Source organism: Hoplias malabaricus, chromosome 4 (genome assembly GCF_029633855.1).
Source record: "Hoplias malabaricus isolate fHopMal1 chromosome 4, fHopMal1.hap1, whole genome shotgun sequence".
Taxonomy (NCBI): Eukaryota; Metazoa; Chordata; class Actinopteri; order Characiformes; family Erythrinidae; genus Hoplias; species Hoplias malabaricus.
This window is the reverse complement of record NC_089803.1, coordinates 41268728-41292125: the sequence shown is the minus strand read 5'-3', so window position 1 is coordinate 41292125 and position 23398 is coordinate 41268728. Positions and strand designations below refer to the sequence as shown.

The following is a 23398-nucleotide window of genomic DNA, read 5'->3' as shown; positions in this document are numbered from 1 at the left end:
ATTGTTACGTATTTTAAACAAGTTGGGTTTGACAAGCTTTAAATTCTTTGTAACATGGCCATCTCTTTGCACAGGTAAGGTGTGTACTTAACTTATGCTGCATTTTGTGTTTCAAATGTGCCACATGTTCTCTGTGTGGACAGGATGAAAAGCATATCCAGTCCATTCCAGCACCCACATGTCATGCCCTGGTCCTGTCTTCTGTTGTTTCCACCATGTGCTCACGTAGCACATGGCTGTTTGTTGTTGTTCCTCTCTCTGCCCTTGTTCCGCCTTAGCTCCACCCTCTCGTTGTGCCTCCTTTGTAATCCTGCCCCCTCGTTATCTATCCCAGGTGTTCCTTGTCTGTGGTGTTCATTTAAGTTCCCTTGTCTCTGTGCCTCTTTGTTGGACATTCCACCTTTTGTTTTGCTTAATCCAGTCGATCTGTCTCTGCTGTTACTTGCTTCGTTTGCTTCCACCGTTGTTGTTTTGTACAAGTCTGTTTGTCTCTACTGTTTCTCACTCCATATATGCTTGTCTGTCTTGTCTATTCCTTGATTCGCTTCTATTCCCTGTGTTTGTCAGTCTGTTATGTCTATCCCTTCCTTGTCCTTAATGTGCTTTTTCTGGTTTGTCTGTTTGTACCTCTCTCTCATCTGTTTCCCTTTTTGTACTTGTTCAGGTCTCTGTTTAGCTCTCTTTGTTCAGGTTAGTCTGTTTAGCTTTCTCTGTCTGTTCCCTCTGTCTAGCTCTCTCTGTTTAGTCTGTTTAAGCTCTGTCTGTACATATGTTTTGTTATCTTTTGTTCATATAAATAAAGTTTGTGTTATTGTGATTGCATCCGCCTCCATCAGTCTGCTCCGCGATCCTTACACCACACTTCTTCTGCAGTCCTGTCTTTGTAGTGCATGCGGGATGTGGTTTTGCATTGTCTTTTTGAAATATGCGTGGGCATTCCTGGAAATTATGCCATCTTGAAGGCAGCATATGTTGCTCCAGAACCTTTATGTTCTAAGAGTGACAAAATCTGTCTTTTTCACTTCTTGCTGGTAACAGTCTGGATGTTCCTATTCTACTTTAGTCCAGAGAACACAGAGTTAATTTCTACCAGTGGCTACAATGTGTTTCCACCCAGGAGGACAACGGAAGCAGGAGACTTTCTGGACATGAATTAACAGAAAGCATCTCAAACTCAAAATAAAACAACATTTGTTAACACCTCAAACTAAACAAAGCCTTTTTCCCTCTTCCTGTTCTTTCTGTCCCTCTCCTAAACTCTCTTGCCCTTTATACCTACTGGCACAACTTTGCCAACTGTTTCTCATTGAACTCACACCAATAGATGCTTGGGGCCAGAACCATGCAAGGAGAGTTGTACTTGGGTCACAGTCGCCTACAAATGACTATACATTAATCGTTTGACCTTGCACTTCATGCCTTAAAATTGCTTCAGGATTAAGCTTTTCAGAAACCAGCTCTTTCAAAACACATAATTTATTCATTTTATCTCATTACTCACAATTGAATTTACTCACCCCAACATGAATGTTGAAGGTTTTATAGACATGAATAGCAGAAATGGATGCATATTTTCAAATAAAATATATCTGACTTGATAAATCATGAAATGTCTTGAGTCATAGTGTCTGCAAGGAAATTCTCTATAGAAACCTATACTTACTCTTTCTACTTACTTAGTTTTCTGGACAGGAGTTAAGCTTAGTGTTGGATATAGCTGTATCCCTAAAATTTCTATATTGATGACAGACACAAAATCTTATGCTTTTGCAAAATGTCAAAGAAGGGATAGCAGCTTGAAAATGTTCATAATATTTTTGACAGTCAGCACGTGTTTACTGTTTCTTCAGCAAAATTATCCTAATAGATTTGCATGTTAATACACAGCTTTTAAGAATCGTCTTGCTCCCAAAGGTTTATATAATTATGAATGGAATATGTGAACTGAGGATGTATTAGGTTCAAAGCAGAGAAAATAAGAGATAAGACGTGTGGCGCTCTTATCTTGGCCTGAGAGCAACCTTAACATCCAGCAGCTACAAAGAGAGGAAGCTGACTGGCAAGAAGATGAAACATCTGACCATCTCACATATCGCCCCAAACCGAGAGCGGGACTCAGTGGAGTGTGTCAAATCCTCCCTCTTTCAGCCTAATACTTCACTCTGTGTGGTGAGATTAGGACACAACGTGATGTCTGGCCTTTATCCAGGTGCACTGATAAAGACTGAATGTCGAGATTATGGTAAATGAATGGCCCACATTGGGGGGGAGTGTGAGAGAGAGCATTGAAGAGAGGCTCCAACCATTATGGAAAAAGATTACATTACTACATCTGTTGTAAACATGCTACATTGCTTAATATATGCTTCTACGCAGCCCTGACTTGGTAAATGGGAATCAAATAAAGTGTATTAGCCCAAGTTGACTCAGGAGTTCTCTCTCCATCGCTGGCATAGCCATGGCATCTGCAGGTGTTTGGATGATGGAAAGATCTCAGAAATCAAAAGGCATGAAATGAGATGGGGATGCTGCTCTATTTCCATTCCATAGGTGGGTATTTTTTACTGACTGAATTTCAGATGCATTACTTAAGGTGGAACTGTCTCCAAATTTGGGAGAAAGCAAATTTTGCATGAAAGTAAACGCACACCCAAAAATGGTACAAAAGTAAACAGATGGAGTTGTGATAGAGATTTGATGGGAATATAATGGGAATTCACATCAACGTGAATAAAGGCTTAAAGACTATTTAAACCATGAACAAGTTGCCGTGGGTTTCCTGCTCAAACACAGCATTCCACTTTGAAAAATGCAGAGCTTCAGAATGAACATAAACAGGAGAGGGAGATTGTTCTGTTGTGAGAGAACTGTAGCTCTCCAGAATTGTGTATTCTGCCTTTAAATAATTGAATTCACTCATTGTAAGGGGCATTTTTAAGGCAAGGCAAATTTAATTATAGAGCACCTTTCATACAGAAGCAATTAAACAACAGTTAAATTAAAAGCAAGAATAAAATCATAAAAGTCGAATAAAACAATTACATAAAAAGAGTAAAATTATTATAACAATTTAAAATGATACAATAAAAGAAAATAAATGAAATGCCATTACAGAAATAAAAGTGCAGAATATTTTAAACTGAACTGTAAGCTGCTCAAACAGGAATGTTTTAAGCCTTGATTTAAAAGTGTCTAAAGTCGGGGCTATTCTAATATTCTCAGTCAGCTGGTTCCATTTATGAGTGGCATAGTAGCTAAATGCTGCTTCTCCATGTTTAGTTTTGACCTGATGCAGGACTAACCTACTACTTAAGTGTAGTCTGTCATTTTTGCATATGCTACTCTTTAGCCTGCTGCATTTCTTTATCACTATGAAGACTCCCTATTGATTTTATCATTTATTTGTGCAATGCATGTTGTGCATTTTAGTGAGAAAACATAATTTATCATAAATGGTGACTAAACATGCAATTCTACCATACCAACTATTATGCATATAAATGTGTGACGTGCCACTTTTAGGCAAAAATGACTCTTTAAGCTTGAGCATGTGCATGTGCTTATATATTCACATGTGGTGTCCTCTGTGCTGCAAGTTCAGGGCTGATCATTTGGCCCATCCTGTGATGTTATAATCTAGTTAAGCACCTGCACAATGAGGGAACAGCTGGCATGTGCTTGGAGTGCACTTGTGTACACATAGGCACACATACACACATTCGCTCTCAGAGTGTCAGAGCAAGGGAGCGAATAAGAAAAGAAGTGCAGGGAGTGAATGGAGATCCCTCATTGAATGTACAATCAACACAAAGCATTTGCCGACAGCTGGCTAAGTGCAACCTGACACCAACTGGACTCTCACAGGCGAGGGTGAGGGCGAGAGAGAGAGAGAGAGAGAGAGAGAGAGAGAGAGAGAGAGAGAGAGGGGGGGGGGGGGGGAGTGAGAGAATGGATGGCATTAGTTTACTGTACCCCTGCTGTGCAAATGTAACCATAGCTTCTTCTGCCATAGAGAGCAGTTGGTAGCCTTTTGGGTTTGGCTCTTAATGGAACGTGTCTCACATTTGGCCCAGATGCTTCCTACGTTTTAAAGAGACCCTCAAGAGCAGTTTATATGTCTAAAGCCAGAGGGAGAGGCTTTACTGCCAGGGGAAAGACCCATAATCAAGTTTATGGTAGCTGCTGTATTAGGTTAACACATCAGAGATAGGCCCAGGCCTGTGTTAGGTGTGAGTGTCTGTAATATCGGTGACTGAGGCTCAGCTGGGAGGCAGATGACCACTAATCCCTCTCTGTTTGAGCTGATGTGATGACAAGCCTGGGTCAGCGATCTGTGCTGGGTACTGGGCTCTAATAAATTTCTTTTACTCTGACAGAGATGGGCACTCACATGTTGACTGACTCAACATCTCAACCCAGACAACATCACAACTCAGCTCGGGCTCACTCCAGATTCATTCTTAAACAATTCATCACTCAACTTAAAATTGTGACTAAATGACTCCCAACTTAATCCTAATGTGCTCCTAAATTTAATATCACTCTTTCTCTATATCTATCTGTGTCTCAACTGAACCACAGCTGAAATCAGAGTTATTACCAGATTATGTGCATTCCCACTCAGAATCACTCTTAAATGACTCACAAATCAACTCTAAATCACTCCTTAATGAGTCCCAACACAACTCAGCAGCTCTCAAAAGGCTCAATATTTGACATGGAATTGCTATTAAATTATTCACAATAACACTGAGATTCACTCCAGTCTTGTTTTTAAATGATTCACCACTCAACTTGGAATAATTCTGAAATTACTCACAAATTTGCAATTAATTCTGATTTGCTCTGATTTATTCAGAGCATTACTCAGTGTCTAACATTCTCTGTATCTATCTCAGTATATTATTTGACTTACAACTCAACTCAGACACACTATTAGATTATGTGCCTTTGTACTCAGAATCACTCTTAAAAAACTCACACCTAAACTGCGATTCATTCTTTAATAACTCACAACTTAAGTGACTTGTAGTTTAAACTGTAAATACAGTTAGATGACTTGCAACTGAAACTGAAGCCACTAACAAATCAGTTTAAATTAATCTCCAACATTTAAACACAGTTTAAACACTTCACCAGCAGTCTGGGCATTGGCCATTTCACCAGGAGATTGCCTGTTAGATCCATGGTAATACCTCAACCATCTGGGGCTGGGAGTCCTATGAGAACACTATTGGCCTCACTCTCTCTCTGGGTGGGTGGCATGGCCTCCTACTCCCCTCATCAAATAGCACTGTGCCAGCCAGCGCAGGTGTCTGTCATCTGATGTGATGGATCTGGTCAGTTGGTGCCCTTCTCTGGCTTGTGGGGTAGTCCAGTGCTGTGATTCACAATCACAGCACACACAATGATCTGCCGCCCATGAATACTGATCTTAGACTTCTGACGTCATATCATCATTCTGTAGTTTGATGCACAGATTAGATCTAAGTTGTCATCTTTATGAGAATAATGAATGTTTTCAAAAATGAATCCTGTGCTAAAACAAAAATGTCTCAAATCTGATTCTCGTTTTCTCTGTGTGTTGCTGTAGCCTCTGAAATACAAGAGAGTTGAAATATATTGCGTCATGTGAGCTAACAGTGATGCATATTGAGTTGAAATCACAACAACACCCTTTTTAAACCTGTTTCTGGAGCCACATTTTGGAGCTTATACTTAGTCTTTGGGTTTACTGAGGTGCTATTTTAAGGTTATGGTTAGTGTTATTAGTCAAAAATGTCTGAATTAACACTGATAAATATAATATAACAATACTCTTTTTTGCCATACACAGAGCCACTTAGATGTATAGATTTTTTTGGTAACTTAACCTTGTATTAGTTTTTCCTGCTCTTTGTGGTCTTATTCTTTGTTTTTATGTTGTGCCTGACAATGTCTGAGCACCCACTGTCTTCTACATGTACTGCCATTTTAGAAAACCACATCTAACACAGCATAGACATCACCAAGAGACAACAGCGAGCACTTGGGAATCACGAAGACTGTGGTAAATTCCCTAAACACAACATAACCTTTCAGTTAATTGGCAAGTTTAGTAGGTGTTTTAAATCAGGGAAATCATTGAGAAATCCTGCTGTAGGTGATAATTGCACAAGTTTTGCCTGTGGCTGTGGACCATCCTGAAGAATCTGTCACCAGTACAGGAGCTCTTTCAATCACAAATGCCACTACTCAGAGAGTGTTGGGTCTTTCTGATCCTGGACAATGTATAGTTTGGAATATTTGTCAGGTTAAATCACATTCTTTTATGCTTTTCTAACTTTCCTCATGTTGAAATGTTTCTATACATAGCTCTGAAAAAAATGTTTTTGGTAATTCCATACTCCAAACAAACCTTTATTGAGAACAGAATATTTTCCATAGAAAAGCATCAAATGAAATGCTGCACATGATCTCAGGTTAATTAATCCTAATGCCATTAATCCGTTATTCCATTATTCTGTGTCATTATTTGTTGAGGATAATCAAGTATATTAAATTAACAAATAAATGCATTTATAGCCAAAATACAATACTGCAGAATTTAGTTATTAAAACAATTGCCTATGTTTTAATTTGTTGTACAATACATTACACATTTGATTTGCACCAACTAATAACATAAATTATTGTGAAATTACACAGTAACAATACATCTAATGATGATGTAACTACTGGACTTGTCTTATGTACATACATACTGTCACGGATCACGGGGCTGACTGACAGAGGTGGACGCACTTGCTAGAACTCGGAGAGTTTTAATATAACAAAATATATAACAAAACACAGACAAGGTATAAAGGAAACAACAATGCTAGAAATGTAAACTAAACGACAGAACTTGAAATGGAGAGAAACAACAGGACATGAACAGGAACAAACAAAGGTGAAACAACACGACTGGGAAACTAAACGAAACGACATGATTCGACTAGACTTAACTTGGACAGAAGAAAACAACAAGACCCGGAACATAGCAAAAGACACGACATGACTAGGGAACTAACAATACAAAATGAACGACAACAGGAAGTGAGGGAAGGGGACTTATATACACAACATAGACGAGATGCACCTGGACAGATAACGAGGAGGACGGGTTAACACATGACACAGACGAGGAGGCGGAACAAAGGCGGGACAAGGGCGGAGACAAGGACAATAACAGACAAAGCCATGTGCAGATAAAGCACATGGCAGGGACAACAAACCTGACAGGACGAGGGCGTGACACATACATTAATTTTGATCTTTTGTAATGTGTAAATACACTTGCTAGAGACTCTATAGAGAAATAATTTTTTAACTGTGTTCTTATTACAGAGACTTAATAAAAATGGGCACAAAATGTTCTTTAAGAGTGAATACATTGTTGTGTAAATTTACTGTCATTGGTTGTGTTGTTAATATGCTAATACACATATATTAGGCATATAATAATAAAACATTTTCACCATGTGTTTAAATGGCTGTACTTGCGTAGGAGATCAATACTTATTTTTCCAGAAAATAGAAAGTACGAAGTATATAGTATATAGTCTGAGTGTTGTGTGAAGGGAGATTGCGTCTATTTGAAGAGTCATACAGGGATTTAAAGCTGTGGAACACTGAGTAATCTCAGGCTCATCCCAGGTCTCTTAGAAGGGCGTCTCAGATCTCCGTTCAGTCTCATTCATGAAAAAGTATCGAGCCCAAATCCCCAAAGGTGCCCCATGGATAACATGAAAGGATGTCTCTGCCTCAGATTCACCCATCATCCCCTTATGGAGGAAAGAAAAAGAAAAACTTTTCAGAAGAAGTTTCCATCAACTACTTATTAAGATGCGCAGCTCTTGTTATAGCCTCTGGCAGCTTGTTAGAAGGAGGATGGTGGGTTGAGTTTATGCTCATGGTTAAGTCTACTGACATTGCTGACAAGGTTATGCAGATGCTTTTGAATATTAAGCATTTGTAAATATATTGTAACAGCCAAAATGTGTTATAATGTTGAATATACATTATGTTGTACATGATCTTCAAGGAGTTCCCGAATTTTTGCCAACTTTATTGTCACACTTTGATTGTCACACTTTTGCCCCGTTGCTTGTTCTCCTGCTATGTTTTGTTTCATTTGTTCTACCATGTGCTCTTTTAGCACATGGCTCTGTTTTTGTTTTGGTTCCTGTCACCTCCCTTAGCTCCGCCTTAGCCCTGCCCTGTCATTAGCGTTAGCACCTGTGCCTCTTTTGTGGTCTTGTTATCCTTCCCAGGTGTTTCTTTTCTGTGCTCTATATAGTTTAGTCTAGTTTTCCGTCTGCCCTGCTCATGTTTGTTTTCATATTGTTTCTTGGTTTTGTTTAAATAAAGTGTTCCTTGCATGTACGTCCACCTCCTCTCTCCTCCCTACAGCCATGACAATTATTTACCAAACAAAAAGGGAAATTCATTTTCATGTATGTTTATGAGTGAGAAGTCACCATAAAGCATCACTTTACTGTTGTAAATCTATTGCATAACAATTTCGGTTATCTGAAATCTGTATGTGAGAGGTTGCAGAATTCCATTCACTTAAAAAAAGAATTATGCAATTCAAACCCAGTAAACAAGGAGCGTCCCTGAACGTTCAAAATAGGTCTAAAAATAGTCAGTCTATCAAGGACATATTTTAAACATCAATGGGCGGCCAAAATCCATCTTAGTAAGTCAGTTAAGTGGTGACCAATTAATAATGCCAATGAACTTCCAAAATACGTCTGATAGTTGTCTTTTCAACATCTGTGTTCAACTTTCATGTTCAACTTTAAGAAAATGCCGATAACGTCATTATGTCATTTCAACGTTGAATCAATGGCTAAATGTTTACTAGGAATAGCAGTTCACATAATATTTGCTCTATGTTAATTCAATTTAAAATGATTAATATCCTGTAGACTGTAGCTATATTTACCAATAAAAGCAGATTTGCCAAATTATCTTCAGTGAGTGAAAAGTGAGTATTCTCACCGCTTCCATTTAACCACTTGTTGCTCAGCTTAACGCAACATCAGAACACATTTTATACACAGAAGTCCACAGTGATGATAATAAAGAAAACAGAGGAAACAGGGCCAAGTGTCAAAGCTACAAATCTACAAGGCAAAAAACAGAGGCTACTTTGTCACTGCAATTAAACATACTTAGTATGTGTAATCTCTGTACTTTTTGCTTATGTATTTTTAAGGAGAGCACCAAGCTGTCACCACTACCTGAAATGTAAATCAGTGCTTTGCCAGCTGTTGTGAAATTGATCCTTATACTTTAATGGAAAAAACTAACTGATCATGCACATGAACCCAAAAATCGCCCGTTTGTCTATCAGAAGGTTGCATGTTTGATATCAACTTGACCTCTGACCTTTATCTGTATGATTGTATTGGACCTACTGCTGTGTCAGGGGCTCAAGGGTTTACAAAGAGATATGAGGTCACTAGCAGCTCAAAGCATTGTCCTTCCACCTTTACAGAGTCATTGACATCTGCCCATGTTATCCTGAAGAACATCTTCAGGTCTCCTCACATGACCTTTCCTTTTCTCGCATGGAGTAGAATAGATTTGAATGTTTCAGATTCATGGGGGTGTGAAGAGACGTGATGTCAAAATATAACAGTATGTGATTGGAAGATAAATAAATTGCAGATTACTGAAGATGTACGCTGGCTCTATTTAAACAGACTATTTTACTTCCTTTCTGAAAGTGGCTTGGATAGGGTGCCATTCAGACTGGCAGGAGGAGTGTCAGTGGGGTGTGTGTCTGTGTGTGTGTTTGTATTTGTGTAGGAGGAACTCCTGATGTGGTCAGTAGTGATCATCCTGCTCCCCTGCAGGCCAGCTGAGTGAAATTAAAGCTCCACTAATCGGATTACCACCTCCCAAGAGGACAGCTCCATGTCCAGCATACTGCCCTGCTACTAATTCTCTCTCTCTCTCTCTCTCTCTCTCTCTCTCTCTCTCTCTCTCTCTCTCTCTCTCTCTTTCTGCACTTAGCCAGGAAGCCAATTTGTTGATAATCAATTGTCGTCTGTGTGCCTTCCTGTGTTTTAAAGCAGGTGCCTCATAGCTAATGTTTTCAGCTGGACATATTTCCCATCAATCGCACTGCTCATAAATACATGGTGATATACACTGATCTGATCAGCCATATCATTAAAGCCACTCCCTTGTTCCTACACTCATTTTCCTATCCGCATAACTTATAGAGGCACTTTTCAATTCTACAATTGCATAATATAGTCCATCTGTTGTTAACCCCCCCCCCCCCCCCCCCCCTTTATCCTCAATTTTTCAATGATCAGGATCCTGACACTGGACCACCACAGCGCAGGGTGGAGGCCTTGTGATGGTTATGACCTTTGATAAACAGGTGAAATAGGGCTAAAAATGTATACAGAGAAACTGGTGGATTACTGTATGTAATTGTAGAAATACAAATGCACCTAAATTGTGTAGCTGAAAATATGGAAAATGTGTATAAAAAGCTCAATGTGTTTTATATAAGATTCAATAGCTATATAATAAGGCACTAGGACATACTAAAGAAAATAACTAAAATATCAAAAAAGTGCTTAAAGCATTCGTCTTTGAGAAATAGGAGAATAATGGACTGACCACCCCGGAGCCTGAACCTCAACATCACCGAATGTGGTCTTAATGACCTGGATTGTAAAAAGAAAATGCACCCAATTTTATTCATTCATTGTCTGTAACCGCTTATCCAGTCCAGGGTCGCTGTGGGTCCGGAGCCTAGCTGGAATCACTGGGCGCAAGGCGGGAACAGTCCTTCACAGGGCAACACACACTCTATGGAAACTTATGAGTCACCAATCCACCTACCAACGTGTGTTTTTGGACTGTGGGAGGAAACCCACGTGGACACAAGGAGAACACACCAAACTCCTTACAGACAGTCACCCGGAACAGGAATCAAACCCACAACCTCCAGGTGCCTGGAGCAGTGTGACTGCAACACTACCTGCTGCACCACCGTACCGCTCTACACCCAATTTATAAGCTCTAAAATCTATGGCTGTTTTGATGGAAATTACACAAAGCCTAGTTTCTACCTAGAACAGTTTATATATAAATTCATTAATCATTACATATAGTTTACAAAATCATGTCTTTTTATTCTGTTCAGAAAATGTAGCATATTAATCCATGGCTTTATTTAGTTTTTTTTTTATTTTTATACAGGAAAATAAAACAACAATCACCCAGGCTCCTATGTGAGCTGATGTAATGATACAGTCATCTTGTTAATTCTATTTTCTGTCTTCAGATGTGTAACCAGTTAACACACACACACGCACACACTAGCCTTCTAACACCCCTTTTTAGGAATAACCAATGAGGTTCATTATTATTCATGAGCTGAAGTGAGTGTAGTCATGTGCGCTGAGCCCCACTCAATGAGAGAGAGAGAGAGAGAGAGAGAGAGAGAGAAGGGGGTGTGTCTTGGAGCCGGAGCTACTACGCTGTGTGTATGAATGTGTGTGTGTTTGATTCTGCTTCAGTAGTATGCCTGCGAGCGAGAGAGGAGTACAGAGAGGGAAAGGGAGAGAGGGACTTAAACAGAACACTGATTCTCTCTCTGGTGCACACACACACACACACACACACACACACACACAAATAATCTTCTGGAAGGTGCTCAGTAACACTCAAGGTGCAGGTTGTTGTTTTTTTGTTTTGTTTCTTTTGCTTTTCTGTTGGGTTATTTATCTTTTGCTGATGAACAGAAGAGCGTGAGGAGGGGGACACTGATGAGAGAGAACTTGAGAACCCTGGTGTGTGTGCTGCCATCAGAAGTCTGTGTGGGGGTCTCAGCAGTGACCCTCACACTTGGTCAGGATGGGCTGTAACCTTTGTACACTGCAGAAGAGAGAGGAGCACTACAAACTGCTGTACGAGATCGCTCAGGTCAGCAATGTTTTTTGTTTTTTTGTTTTTATTCATGTCTGCGTTTTTCCTCAGTTTGAGTGGACAGTTTTAGTGTGTCCTGTTGGAAATTTCTGAACTTAAGGTCTCAAGGTACTTGAAGGGAATGCTGCTCCCTCTGGAATAATATATACCACAAACGTGTTTCTTGATAATCAATAGCTTCAAATGAGTTCCTGGTTTGGGTGTACACTTCTAGGGACAAATCTTAGACTCATATCGACTTGTTTTATTATTTGATCCTTTAAACTGTAAGGTCTCTCATACTCACACATATTATTTGCAATGTGTTTCATTTAGGATTTGGTATTATATGGGATCAAAGGCTGTTCTTCAGTGAGATCACTCCCACCTTCTTTAGAAGAACTGCTTTTGCCCCCACCTTATGAAAAAATTGTGAAGACACTATACCAATTTAAGGGCAATTCATAGAACATTTACACTATTCTGTGGAACCCTATGACCCTTCATGCTATTTCAAGAGTGTAAAATATGTTGTTTATATCAAACAGATATACAGACCAGAATGTTTGATCAAGTGTATTTATTTGCCACATGTTTTATCAGTGCAGACTGGACACTCTGTTAGAGTCTTTTGTGTACTGTGTTCTCTAAACTGTAGAGTTATCTCATGTCATGAAAAGATAACTGCACGTTTGCTTCTACACTCTCAGAAAAAAGGTACGGTAGAAATATATTATTGTCACTGAAGGTACAAACAGTGTAAACTTACCTTTAAAGATACAACAGTGGTTTTAAAGTCCCGCTGTGTTCCCTAAAGGTACATTACATTCTCTTCTCAGAAGAAGAAGTGAATATGTGTGATCTTTTATTATAAAACTATGTTAAATAAACATAAATTAATAATAAAAATATAAGTCCTGTAGATGACATGGAGCATATGAGATCAATGCAAAATAAAACCTAAAAATATTATAGAATATGGTACAGTTATGTTGCTTAACTTACTGAATATGTACCACTGAAGGTACCACCATAGTGACAGTTTCTCTGAGAGTGTACACACAGGTCCATACTTGCTTGTCTGATATGTTATTATTGTGGTATATTGTGGTAAAAATGTACCACAGTGTACATATTAACATTTTATCTATTTAATATTTTGTCTCTTTTATCACTAGTTACTATTTTGGAGATACATATTATTCTTTGAACAGTGACAATATCTGTGATGGCCTTGAGTCCTCTACAGTGTTCATAAATATATCTGGACATTTGTGCCACGTGTGCCAATTAAAAAAAATCTTATTCCATTCTCTCAACAAAACATCTGATGAGATGCTACTGGTTTGCATTGAATTGCTATGCTCTTATATGACTTAATGATCCCATCAATGAGCACAAGCCTGATGTCACTGTACGAAAAACAGCCCCAGACTTCAATTACCTCTAGATTTCTTAAGAACTCCATTGAATTTACCAGTGATTTAATGGTCAAAGTGTCTCAACAAGTTGGTGCCACTGTTAAAAAACATAAAACTGACCAGACTTGACATTTTGCTACTTGAAGACTCTTATCCATTAAAACGACTTCATATTTTCAAAAACATGCTGATGAATCATGTGATTGTGGTGAAAGTGCTACTATCAGAAGTCCAGTTCCTATGATTTCCTATAGCTGGATGCTGCGTGTTGTAGTTCATGATGTTACTTGTTGCTGTTTGACTGTGTGGTAATGACATATAGTGTGCACCAGCTTCTGTCCACTGTTTCTGCTGACCTCTTTGTGTTTTGTCCTAACCATGTCTTTCATATTAAGACACTGTGTCCCAGTGGGGTCTGCTTCTGTGGAGCTCTGGTTTCATATTACTGAGCTGTAGTCACAGCAAAGGTTTAGATTTGATGTGAAAACGGGCTGGGTGTTTTGTGATGACTGTCATCGTAACTGTCTGTGTTGGTGTGGGTGGATCTATCGGTACAGTGTCTGTAGAGTGAAGCCCAAGTCAGATCAGAGTTACTTGGTTGAATTGTGTCTCAGACCCTGGTAGAAATCACAAGTGACACTTCCTTTGATTGTAATGCTAGAAGAATATAGTAGTAAATTTACAGTATTATGTATTGACAATATTATGGTAGCTACACAAGGTAGGTACAAGATGTTTTGGAGTCTGAGTCTCAGGAAAACATCTTGATCCTTAAGATGTATGATAGGGCAAGGTGTTCATGGGGTCTAAAGCTGTTCTCACATCTGACAGGTTTGGTTTGATTTAACAAACACGTGTAAAATAGCCTTAGACACCATTTACATCATTATGAAGCAAAAATATATGGCAATATATTGGGAAAAAAATCCAACATAATAATACAATACTTTCATATCTGCAAAACATGTACTTGCATTTTTCCATATACTGCATTATATGCATGGACCATATATGCTTTTATATTTATTTATATTATTTAATATGTTGATAGACAATATATAGGGCAATGGTCAATCTATTTTGCGTAAGGACATCGTTTCATTTCATGCTTTATGCAAGTGATCCGTGAGTGCGAGGAGGCTAATCATGGAGAATGCACACATTTGGTCCCTGACAAACCAAGAGCTCTGCATACTTTGTTTCCCCTCTTCCACCATGGTCTTCAATGGACAGGACCGTCCCAGAGCAGGTATGATATCTATTCACAAATATCTAGTCAACGGCATCCTTTTTCAACCGATGTACAGGACAACAAGCATAAATTGTGCACCAGCAGATGAGCTAATACTGACTTTACATCTACAAAGTGGACCAATGAGGAGGGTATGTCTAACAGCGTGGAGCGGATGCAGTGTTTAAAAACTCCAGCAGTACTGCTGTGTCTGATCCACTTGTACCAGCCCAACACACACTAACACACCACCACCTCATTATCACTGCTGCACTGAAAATGATCCACCATCCAAATACCTGCTCTGTTGTTGTCCGGTGGAGGTCCTGACCATAGCGCAGTGGGTGAAAAGGCAACAAAGTATGAAGAGCTACATACAGACTACAGTCTGTAATAGTAGAACTACAAAGTGTGCTTGTATGGTCAGTGGAGCTGAGCGAATGGACAGTGTGTTTCAAAACAAGCAAGGCTGTTTAAGTTTATGTGGAGGAATCTCAAATGACATTTGTGGATTCTGACCATTTTATACATTAAACTTTATAATAAAATTGACATAAGTACAGGCAGGATACATTGTTACTGTTTATATATATATATATATATATATATATATATATATATATATATATATATATATATATATATATATATATATATATATTGTTCCAGTGCAACATTAAAGAAGGCAACTTCAGACAATACACTAAGAGACACTTGTAATAAATATGATTTTTACCACACTATGAAGATTGGAATCATGAAGATTGGAATTTATCTGTGAGTGGGGCTTCTGCAGGACCCCCGTCTCGGCACTTTTCTCCGCAGAATGGTCCCAGTGCTCCTCAGCGGTGTGGGAGGGTCTTGTCTCTCCTGAGCACTGTGTGCACTAATGAATATTTTCACGCTGCTCTGATCGTGGCCTCATTAAGCTGCTCTGAGCTTTAATTGGATGTAAAAACGGGCCTTTTTTTCTGCACACGGTTGAATATCTGAAAGATTTTCTCTACTGGTGGCTGGCTGATGATCATAGGAAGTTTCTTCTAAGTGTGTGTTTGTTTGTGTGTGTGCACCATTTGAAACTTAACAGCTATATACAGTAGGATCTGATGCTTTTTGTGGTCCTTTTAAAGGCAATGTTTAAGATTCTGGGGAACGGCAGTTCTCTCTGGCTTGTTTACATTCAAAAACTCAACATCTTTTAAGGAGGAAGGGTATGTTTGAGGAAAAAAGAGAATGGCTGTTATATGTTCATGGTTGAAGTTCAGATTGTCTCCAAGTTAATGTTCACTGTTTGTACTTACTTAATTACCCATTTGTAATTTGAGTTGTTTAGTTTTGTAGCACTTTTGGGCTTCATGCAGTTAGCGCTCTATGGATTTTAGAATCAGTTCCATCTTTAGTAGTCTAAAATAGCAAAGAAAAGTCAATATTGCCTACCTATGGAAAAGGAATAGAGCATCGTCCTCTTCATCTCAGTGATTTTCAAAGTTTGGAGGTCTCATTTGGTTTTTTTTTGGTTTTTGTTTAGCCATTTACTAACACTGGGGTTTCGTAAACACATTAGACCAGATGGAGCACACAAACAGTCTGGAGAACTAGAAAGTGATGAGGAAACATTCACTGAATTTTTTTAAAATATGTGTTTTTTATGTCAGTTGGTGTGCTGTTTTGCAACTAGTAAAGGCTTTAACTTAAATAGTACTGAATACATTCAATATTCATTCACTGTAAACAGATGTTCGGTTTGCATAAATACAGCTTAAATAATTTTCACAGAAAATCTTATATCTCTATTGTTAACATGCCCAATGCCAAATGTCAACGATGGAGATATAAAGTCACAGAGCACTGTGCCGTGGAACTGTGTTCTTTGTAGGAATGGAGTTTCATCTGGTATCTCTCTGAAATCAGTTGGAGTTGACTTTGTGAATTTGTGGAAATAATGCTCTCATGGCTGAATGAAGTCAGATACTGGACTTCTGTAAAGCTGCTTTGCGACAACATCAGTTGTAAAAGTCAATATTATATCAATCCGTTTTATTTTACTGATTCATGGCTCCTCACAGAAATGGTCCAAAGTGTAGTATAAAACATCCCCAGAAGAGTAAAGGCTGTTATTGCAGTAAAGACAGACAAACTCCCTGTTAATACCCTTCATATCAGAGGAAAAGCTGGATGAGCAGATGTTCAGTTAGACCATAGTGTATAGCAGTTAGAGAATAGGTTTTAAGATTAAGGGCTTAAGACTAATAACTGAATAATGAGCTTTGGGGTTCCAGAGTTTTATATTGGTCCCTCTCTGATTCCCAGTTGTCCTTGCTCGACTGAGATAGAGCACATTTATTTGCATGTGAGTGTGTGTCTGTAGCTACTGCTGGCTCTTTGTGGCTGGCCATTGAGGAGTGAAGTGCAATAAAGGAGACACTGGTGAACAGCTTTATCCTTCACCCAGTGCCCTGTTAGACAACAAAGAGACACATCCTCTTATTCCTGCTCTTTTGTGCCCTCAGCATGTCTACTGCTGAGGTACCTCTTGGCTAAAATTGTGTGTGCGCTCTTACAGTACTCATGTAGTGTCCTGTTCACATTGCTCTGTGATGATGTGTGTATATATTAGAGTTAGTATTAGTGTATTAGTATATTCCAGTGTATATTTGGTTCTGTTCACACATGGCTTTAACAAGCATCCTGTGTGGTCTGATCATAATTAGCCAGCAAGTGTGAATGAGGTACAGTGCTTCTCAAAGGCCGATAACTCAAACCACATTCAGAGGTGGTCAGAGAAACATATTGTCACTGTCCAAAAAAACCCCCACATATCTCTATATTTCTGGATTTTTAGTTCACTACATCATTTGAACATTGCAGGTGCCCTTCACATTGTGTCAAAATATCATGATGAATCGACCAATAGAAACGCTCTGAAGTACTTGCCTTCCATTGAAGGTTAGGAAAGGTTTTTTTTCACCTATAAATTTACAGTGATGATATAAAAACATTATTCTTGTAGTGTGAATGCCAAAGTGCCTCCATGTGCCTCTGATAGCAATAAGCACCAGACACATCAACTGTTGAATGTTGAATTTTTTCACATCTGGAAATGATGTGAAAAAATCTGATCCCAAGTGGTCTCAGGAGACACATTTAAAAAAAACAGGTTTGAACCTGTGGTGTGTGTTAGTCTGTATGTGAATGAATTTTACCTGCCAACTTTTGCTTCAGGTTCAACTTCTCTGACCAGTAGTGCTACTGCAATGACTGCGTGACCTCTGACACACTCTGTACTGTCTCTACTCTGTCTGAGCCAGTATGGAAACAGCGCTAACTGTTGTGGTTTTAAAACAGAAGATATTATAAAGCTCTTCCAAACTCTTTACAAACTACAACACAAGCGAGAGTCACAGTAAATGTAGAGCTAACAAAATTCTTCTCTGAGAACCCATTTTCGCCACTGCTGCTACCAACACTCTTCAGATATGATACTGCTAAATCAAAATGGAGGACTGTTTACAGATTTTTGGCCCCGCTCACAGCCACTCCCATTTTGTGAGGCAAAGCAGAATGCAAAAATGCAGTATGACCAGGGCTTTAGTGAATATTCTGGTTTTCTGGTACATGAATATTAGTATAATTATTTGTGTTTCTGTGTAGTTGTACTCACACTTCTGTTGTGTCTTGCCCACAGTAGTTTGTGTGTTTGTGTGTGTGTGTGTGTTAGTGTATATAAGTGTGTTAGCATGTAGTTAAACACTGTTGCGTCCTGCCCACAATGCTCTAAGTGTGTGTGTGCAATTGTGTCTTTGTGTATTGCTCTGTGTTAGTCTGTAATTGTACCCATGGCATGTAGTCACATTGCTGTTGTGTCCTGCTCAAGCTGTGTGTCTGTTTTAGTCTCTGTATGCGCTCCCCAATAACACAAAACCATTTTGTATGTGTGTCACGCGATATTACCTTTGATCCTGTGGAGTGTGTTTAATCCTTATAACACTGAGGCAAAGCTCTACCGCGAGAAAAATAAATGGGTGTGCGAGGGTGCTATGCTACACAGAGAGAGAGAGAGAGAGAGAGAGAGAGAGAGAGAGAGAGAGAGAGAGAGAGAAGAGAGAGAAAGAGAAAGAGAGAGAGAGAGAGAGAGAGAGAGTACAGTACCACAGGGGATAGGAGGTAGAACTCTGCTGCAACTCTCAGAGGAACACATTTCCATGCCAAGACAGAGAGCCGGAGAAAGTGTGTCAGAGAGTCTGGATTCAGTGACTTTTTTCTATCCCTCAGTGTTCCTCTTGTTTAAAAAAACAATAGTTGCTTAGAACTGGCTCGATTCAAACTGGTTCCACATGAATGAAGTATATTACAACACCACACCAACTGCTGTGTGCTGTATTTACCTTTGCCATGAACTGTCAAATGTATTTTTTTTTTCCGGTGGAACTGTCAATTCAAAGCAGCACATATCAGTGTTCTCTTCCTCTCAGCCTCTTTTTCTGGATTTTCTTTTTATGTTCAAACCACTTCAACCCCCCCCCCCCCCCCTTTCTTTCTTTCTTTTTATTTTTTCTTATTTCATTTTTGCTTTCTATCCTCTCTCTCTCTCTCCCTCTCTCTCTCTCTCTCTCTCTCTCCCCTTTTTCTATCTTTCTGGTGTTATTGCCTTTTTCTTCTTTATTATTTTCTCACACTTTCCCTTAAGTATTATTTCTCTTGTTGTCTGCTGTTTTAGGTACCTTCCCTTTTTCTTTATCTTACTCTCTCTCTTTCTCTCTCTCTCTCTCTCTCTCTCTTTCTCTCTCTCTCTCTCTCTCTCTCTCTCTCTCTTTCTCTCTCTCTCTCTCTCTCTTACTCTGCTTTCATTTGAAACATTTTTAATTACATTATTACTACAATTTCCATTTACAGTGTGGTAACAGATTTACATGGAGCAGACTTCAAGCTACACTGGGTAAAATGACCAACGTTAACAATGTGGAAGAACCGGAAATTAAATAAGCGCATACAAGCAGATGTAAAGATAAGAGTAATGACACTCACTGCATAGATATGGAAAAGTGGAAATTTCCTGTCCATGCGGTGTCTGTGTGTGTGTGTGTGTGTACCACACACTGCATTTACATTGTGTCTGATCATTCTGACTCCGTAGCCCTGCAGGCCTGAGAGAGATTTATGATTTATGAGTGCAGTGTAGGGTGTGTGTTCTCTCATTGCTTTCACCATAGAAACCCATTCCCCTCTTTACTCCCCACTTTTTACCCCACAACAAAGAACCCATACATTTTGCATCTCTCTCTCTCTCTCTCTCTCTCTCTCTCTCTCTCTCTCTCTCTCTCTCTCTCTCTCTCTTTTACTTGTTCCTTCTACACTCTCATTGTGTTATTTTACGCTCTCACCCTCTTTCATTTCTCTCTCTCTCTCTCTATTCTGCTGTCCCACTCTCTTTCTCACCCTTTTACTCTCTTTCATTATACTTGCTCACCCTTTCTTTCATTCAACTCACTCTCTTTTACACATTTTGATTCTGCTCTCATTCATCATCTCACATTGCACTCATCCTCTCACTCTTATTCTTCTTTCTCACTTTTTTGTTCCATTCTATCTTTTGCTCTTTTATCCTAATCTCACTCTCATTCTACTCTCACTCATGCTTTTCATTCTACTCTGTCTTATCTTCTCACTATTTCATTTTACTCTCTCACTGTCTTTCACTCTCTCTCTCTCTCTCTCTCTCTCTCTCTCTCTCTCTCTCTCACTGTTACCTGCTACTTTGTGTGATTTAATCATCCTGTAATGGAACGTGAATCACATTTTAGCTGAGTTTTAGGAATGTAATTTGATTGTGTTCCAAATATTCTGCTTCTTTTTGTTTCAAATGTAGCGCAGTAGCTACAATGACAGATATCTCCCAGATTTTTGCGCCAATTGCTTCTGCATTAACCCTCATAAAGATCCTCTCAGATCATGATTCAGAAGTAAAAATGTTTAATACATGTTTTATTGCCTATTTCCTGCAGATTTGCAGAGCAATCCTTCTATTATTTCAAGTGCGCATCCCCTATGTATTGATATATTTATTCTTTTATTTTTATATCTCAAAATATCCCTGTGATTTATGAGCTGTTATTTCCCAGCAGCCTGAGGCACTGAATTAGTTCTGGGGTTGTGGTGCTAGGTGGCGCTGTGAATCTGGCTCCCAGGGGACTGATGGAGCTTCTGGCCGTGGTCAGTTCTCCATATGGACAGATGCTCTGCCACATGCCCTGTCTGTGGAGCAGCACCGGGGTAGGCTTAGGGGCTTTTCCCACCCACAGAGCACAGTGACGTATTCCAAACCTGATATAAGTTTCCTATTATTATGAAAATAAAAGGATCATAATAGTTGAGCCCTTGTAATGAAGAACCATATATCAGCCATTTCCATTTTTAGCAGCATATATGTCCAGTCATTGTAGTGAAAATAATGTTTTATAGTGTGAGTGTATGTTTAAAGGGGAAAATAAGGCCTAATAACAACAGAAAAATAATGCTTTATTCATGCCTTTATTTTAATCAGATGGCATCAGACAATACCATTTCAGCCTTAAGAGGTGTGTTAGAAAAATTTCATACATTTGGTTCTTTGTGGCAAGGGCTCTGTTACGCAAGCAGGTAGCAAACATAATATTGCTTATTCATAAACACAAATATTATATATATTATTTTATTTCCTTGGTTTACTTAAACAAATAAACCAATGAATCAATAAATTAATGAATGAATGAAAGAATGAACCATGCACATATATGAAACCAAAGGTAAATTTTCCCCTTAAATGTCTGTTTTATTTTTCCAATGACTGAAATATTATAATTGTCAAAAATGCTAAAGACAACATAGATACATAACAGCAAACTTCAATCCTAATGTTCTTTGGTGTGATTGAAGAAAAAGAATGTCCGTATAGTCAAACTTATCAATTCAATACAATATCAAACCATTATTTACCATTATTTCCCAAAGATTTCTCAGTTTAGCCAGATAATCCAAGTTTAAATAAACGATAGGAGAAAGGCTTAGTGACATTTCTGCAGGTCAGTCTTTCTTCTGACCTTTTTTCTCCCCAGTTTAGTCAATGTCATTTGCTAGATAAGAATCCCCATCACATAATGCTGGCAAGGGGGTGAAAAAAAAAGCAGATTGAGCCCAGCCGTGGATTTTTTTTTAATTGTCACTAACAAATATCCATCAAATAGCTCAATAATCTGTGAGGAAAGTTCTAATTACACAGTTCTGTTATACTGGCACTGGGGACACACTTTTGGACTCCGAGCATTAGATAGGTTTGACACTACCAGGGCCTGATGTCCTGATAATAAGGCCAACACTTAGACAGCTGCATCAATCCACCTATTTGACATTCTTGAAATGTAAATGTCAGGATCATGGGGCGGACTGACGGAGGCGGACGCATATGCTAAAACACAGATAATTTTTATTTACAAAAAAGGAATAACGAAACAGAGACTGGGACTGGGGCAAAAACCAAAACGAGGGAAAGTAGAAACAGACAGACGTGAGACTCAATGATGACAGGGAAACAAAACAATGACAGGAAACGAAGCGAGGCACGGATGAGACAAAACGAGAAACAGATAAACTGATGGGAGATATACGACTTAGAAATGAAACAACTGGATACGAGACACAACCAAGGTGAAACGTCCGACAAGAGGAAGTGAGAGAAGGGGACTTAAATACAAAACACAGATGAGACGCACCTGAGACAGAACGAGGGGGCAGGGTAACAAATGAGACACAGACGAGGAGGCGGAACAAAGGTGGGACTAGGGCAACAACAAACAGAGCCATGTGCTGAGAGAGCACATGGCGCGGAAAACAGACATGACAGGACGAGGGCGTGACAGTAGACTTAAGTTATTGGGCTAACTGAAAAAAAAAATAGAAATGAAGTTATGCTGCTGTGTGTCGAAGTCCATATGGAGTAATATGGTCAGAATATCTTGGTCATAACTGTGGCTCTAGATGGATGGAGCAAATTTAGGAAAGAAAAGTGAGCATGCCTTTTGCTTTGTTTTGTTTTACATATGTCTGTATATGTGGCAGCACGGTGGCGTAGCAGGTAGTGTCGCAGTCACACAGCTCCAGGGGCCTGGAGGTTGTGGGTTTGATTCCCACTCCGGGTGACTGTGAGGAGTTGGTGTGTTCTCTCCATGTCCGCGTGGGTGCTCCGGTTTCCTCCCACAGTCCAAAAAACACACGTTGGTAGGTGGATTGGCGACTGGCGCTCCCTCCAGGGTGTATTCCCGCCTTGCGACCAATGATTCCAGGTAGGCTCTGGACCCACCGCGACCCTGAATTGGATAAGCGGTTATAGATAATGAATGAATGAATGAATGAATGAATGTCTGTATATGTGAAAATGTGCACATAATCTGTCAAGATGGACATATTTCATACAGTTGTCTTTCATGTGTTTAGTCTGATATGTTCTAAGCCTTCAACCCTTAGAAATCATAGTTACTGTCAGTGGTAACAAGAGTTTGGTATTATGCACTCATGATGATCTTGAATATGTGTGTGTGTGTTTGGCTTATGCATCAGGCACTAGCACTTCGTGTTTGTGTGCAGTTATCAGCATCATCGTTGCCAGCCTCAAAGCCCTATCTGTCGGCCACAAATGTAGTCATCCATCTTTCTGTCCCTAAGCAGCTCTCTGACTGATTCTCTTCTGCCATAAAACACAATGAGAGAGAGAGTAAGAGAGAGAGTAGCACATTGTTTTGATTGATCTTGTGTC

At 39.2% G+C, this 23398-nt stretch overlaps 1 protein-coding gene across 1 annotated transcript in view; it reads left to right on the top strand.

Moving 5' to 3' along the window:
- Positions 1-11710: 11710 nt before the first annotated feature.
- The window catches only part of pdzrn4 (PDZ domain containing ring finger 4), a 64870-nt gene continuing 53182 nt past the window's right edge, over positions 11711-23398 (top strand). The window contains exon 1 of the mRNA XM_066669160.1: positions 11711-11979. Coding sequence (XP_066525257.1) covers positions 11911-11979 — 69 coding nt within the window. The 5' untranslated portion in view covers positions 11711-11910. The remainder of the gene's footprint in view (positions 11980-23398) is intronic.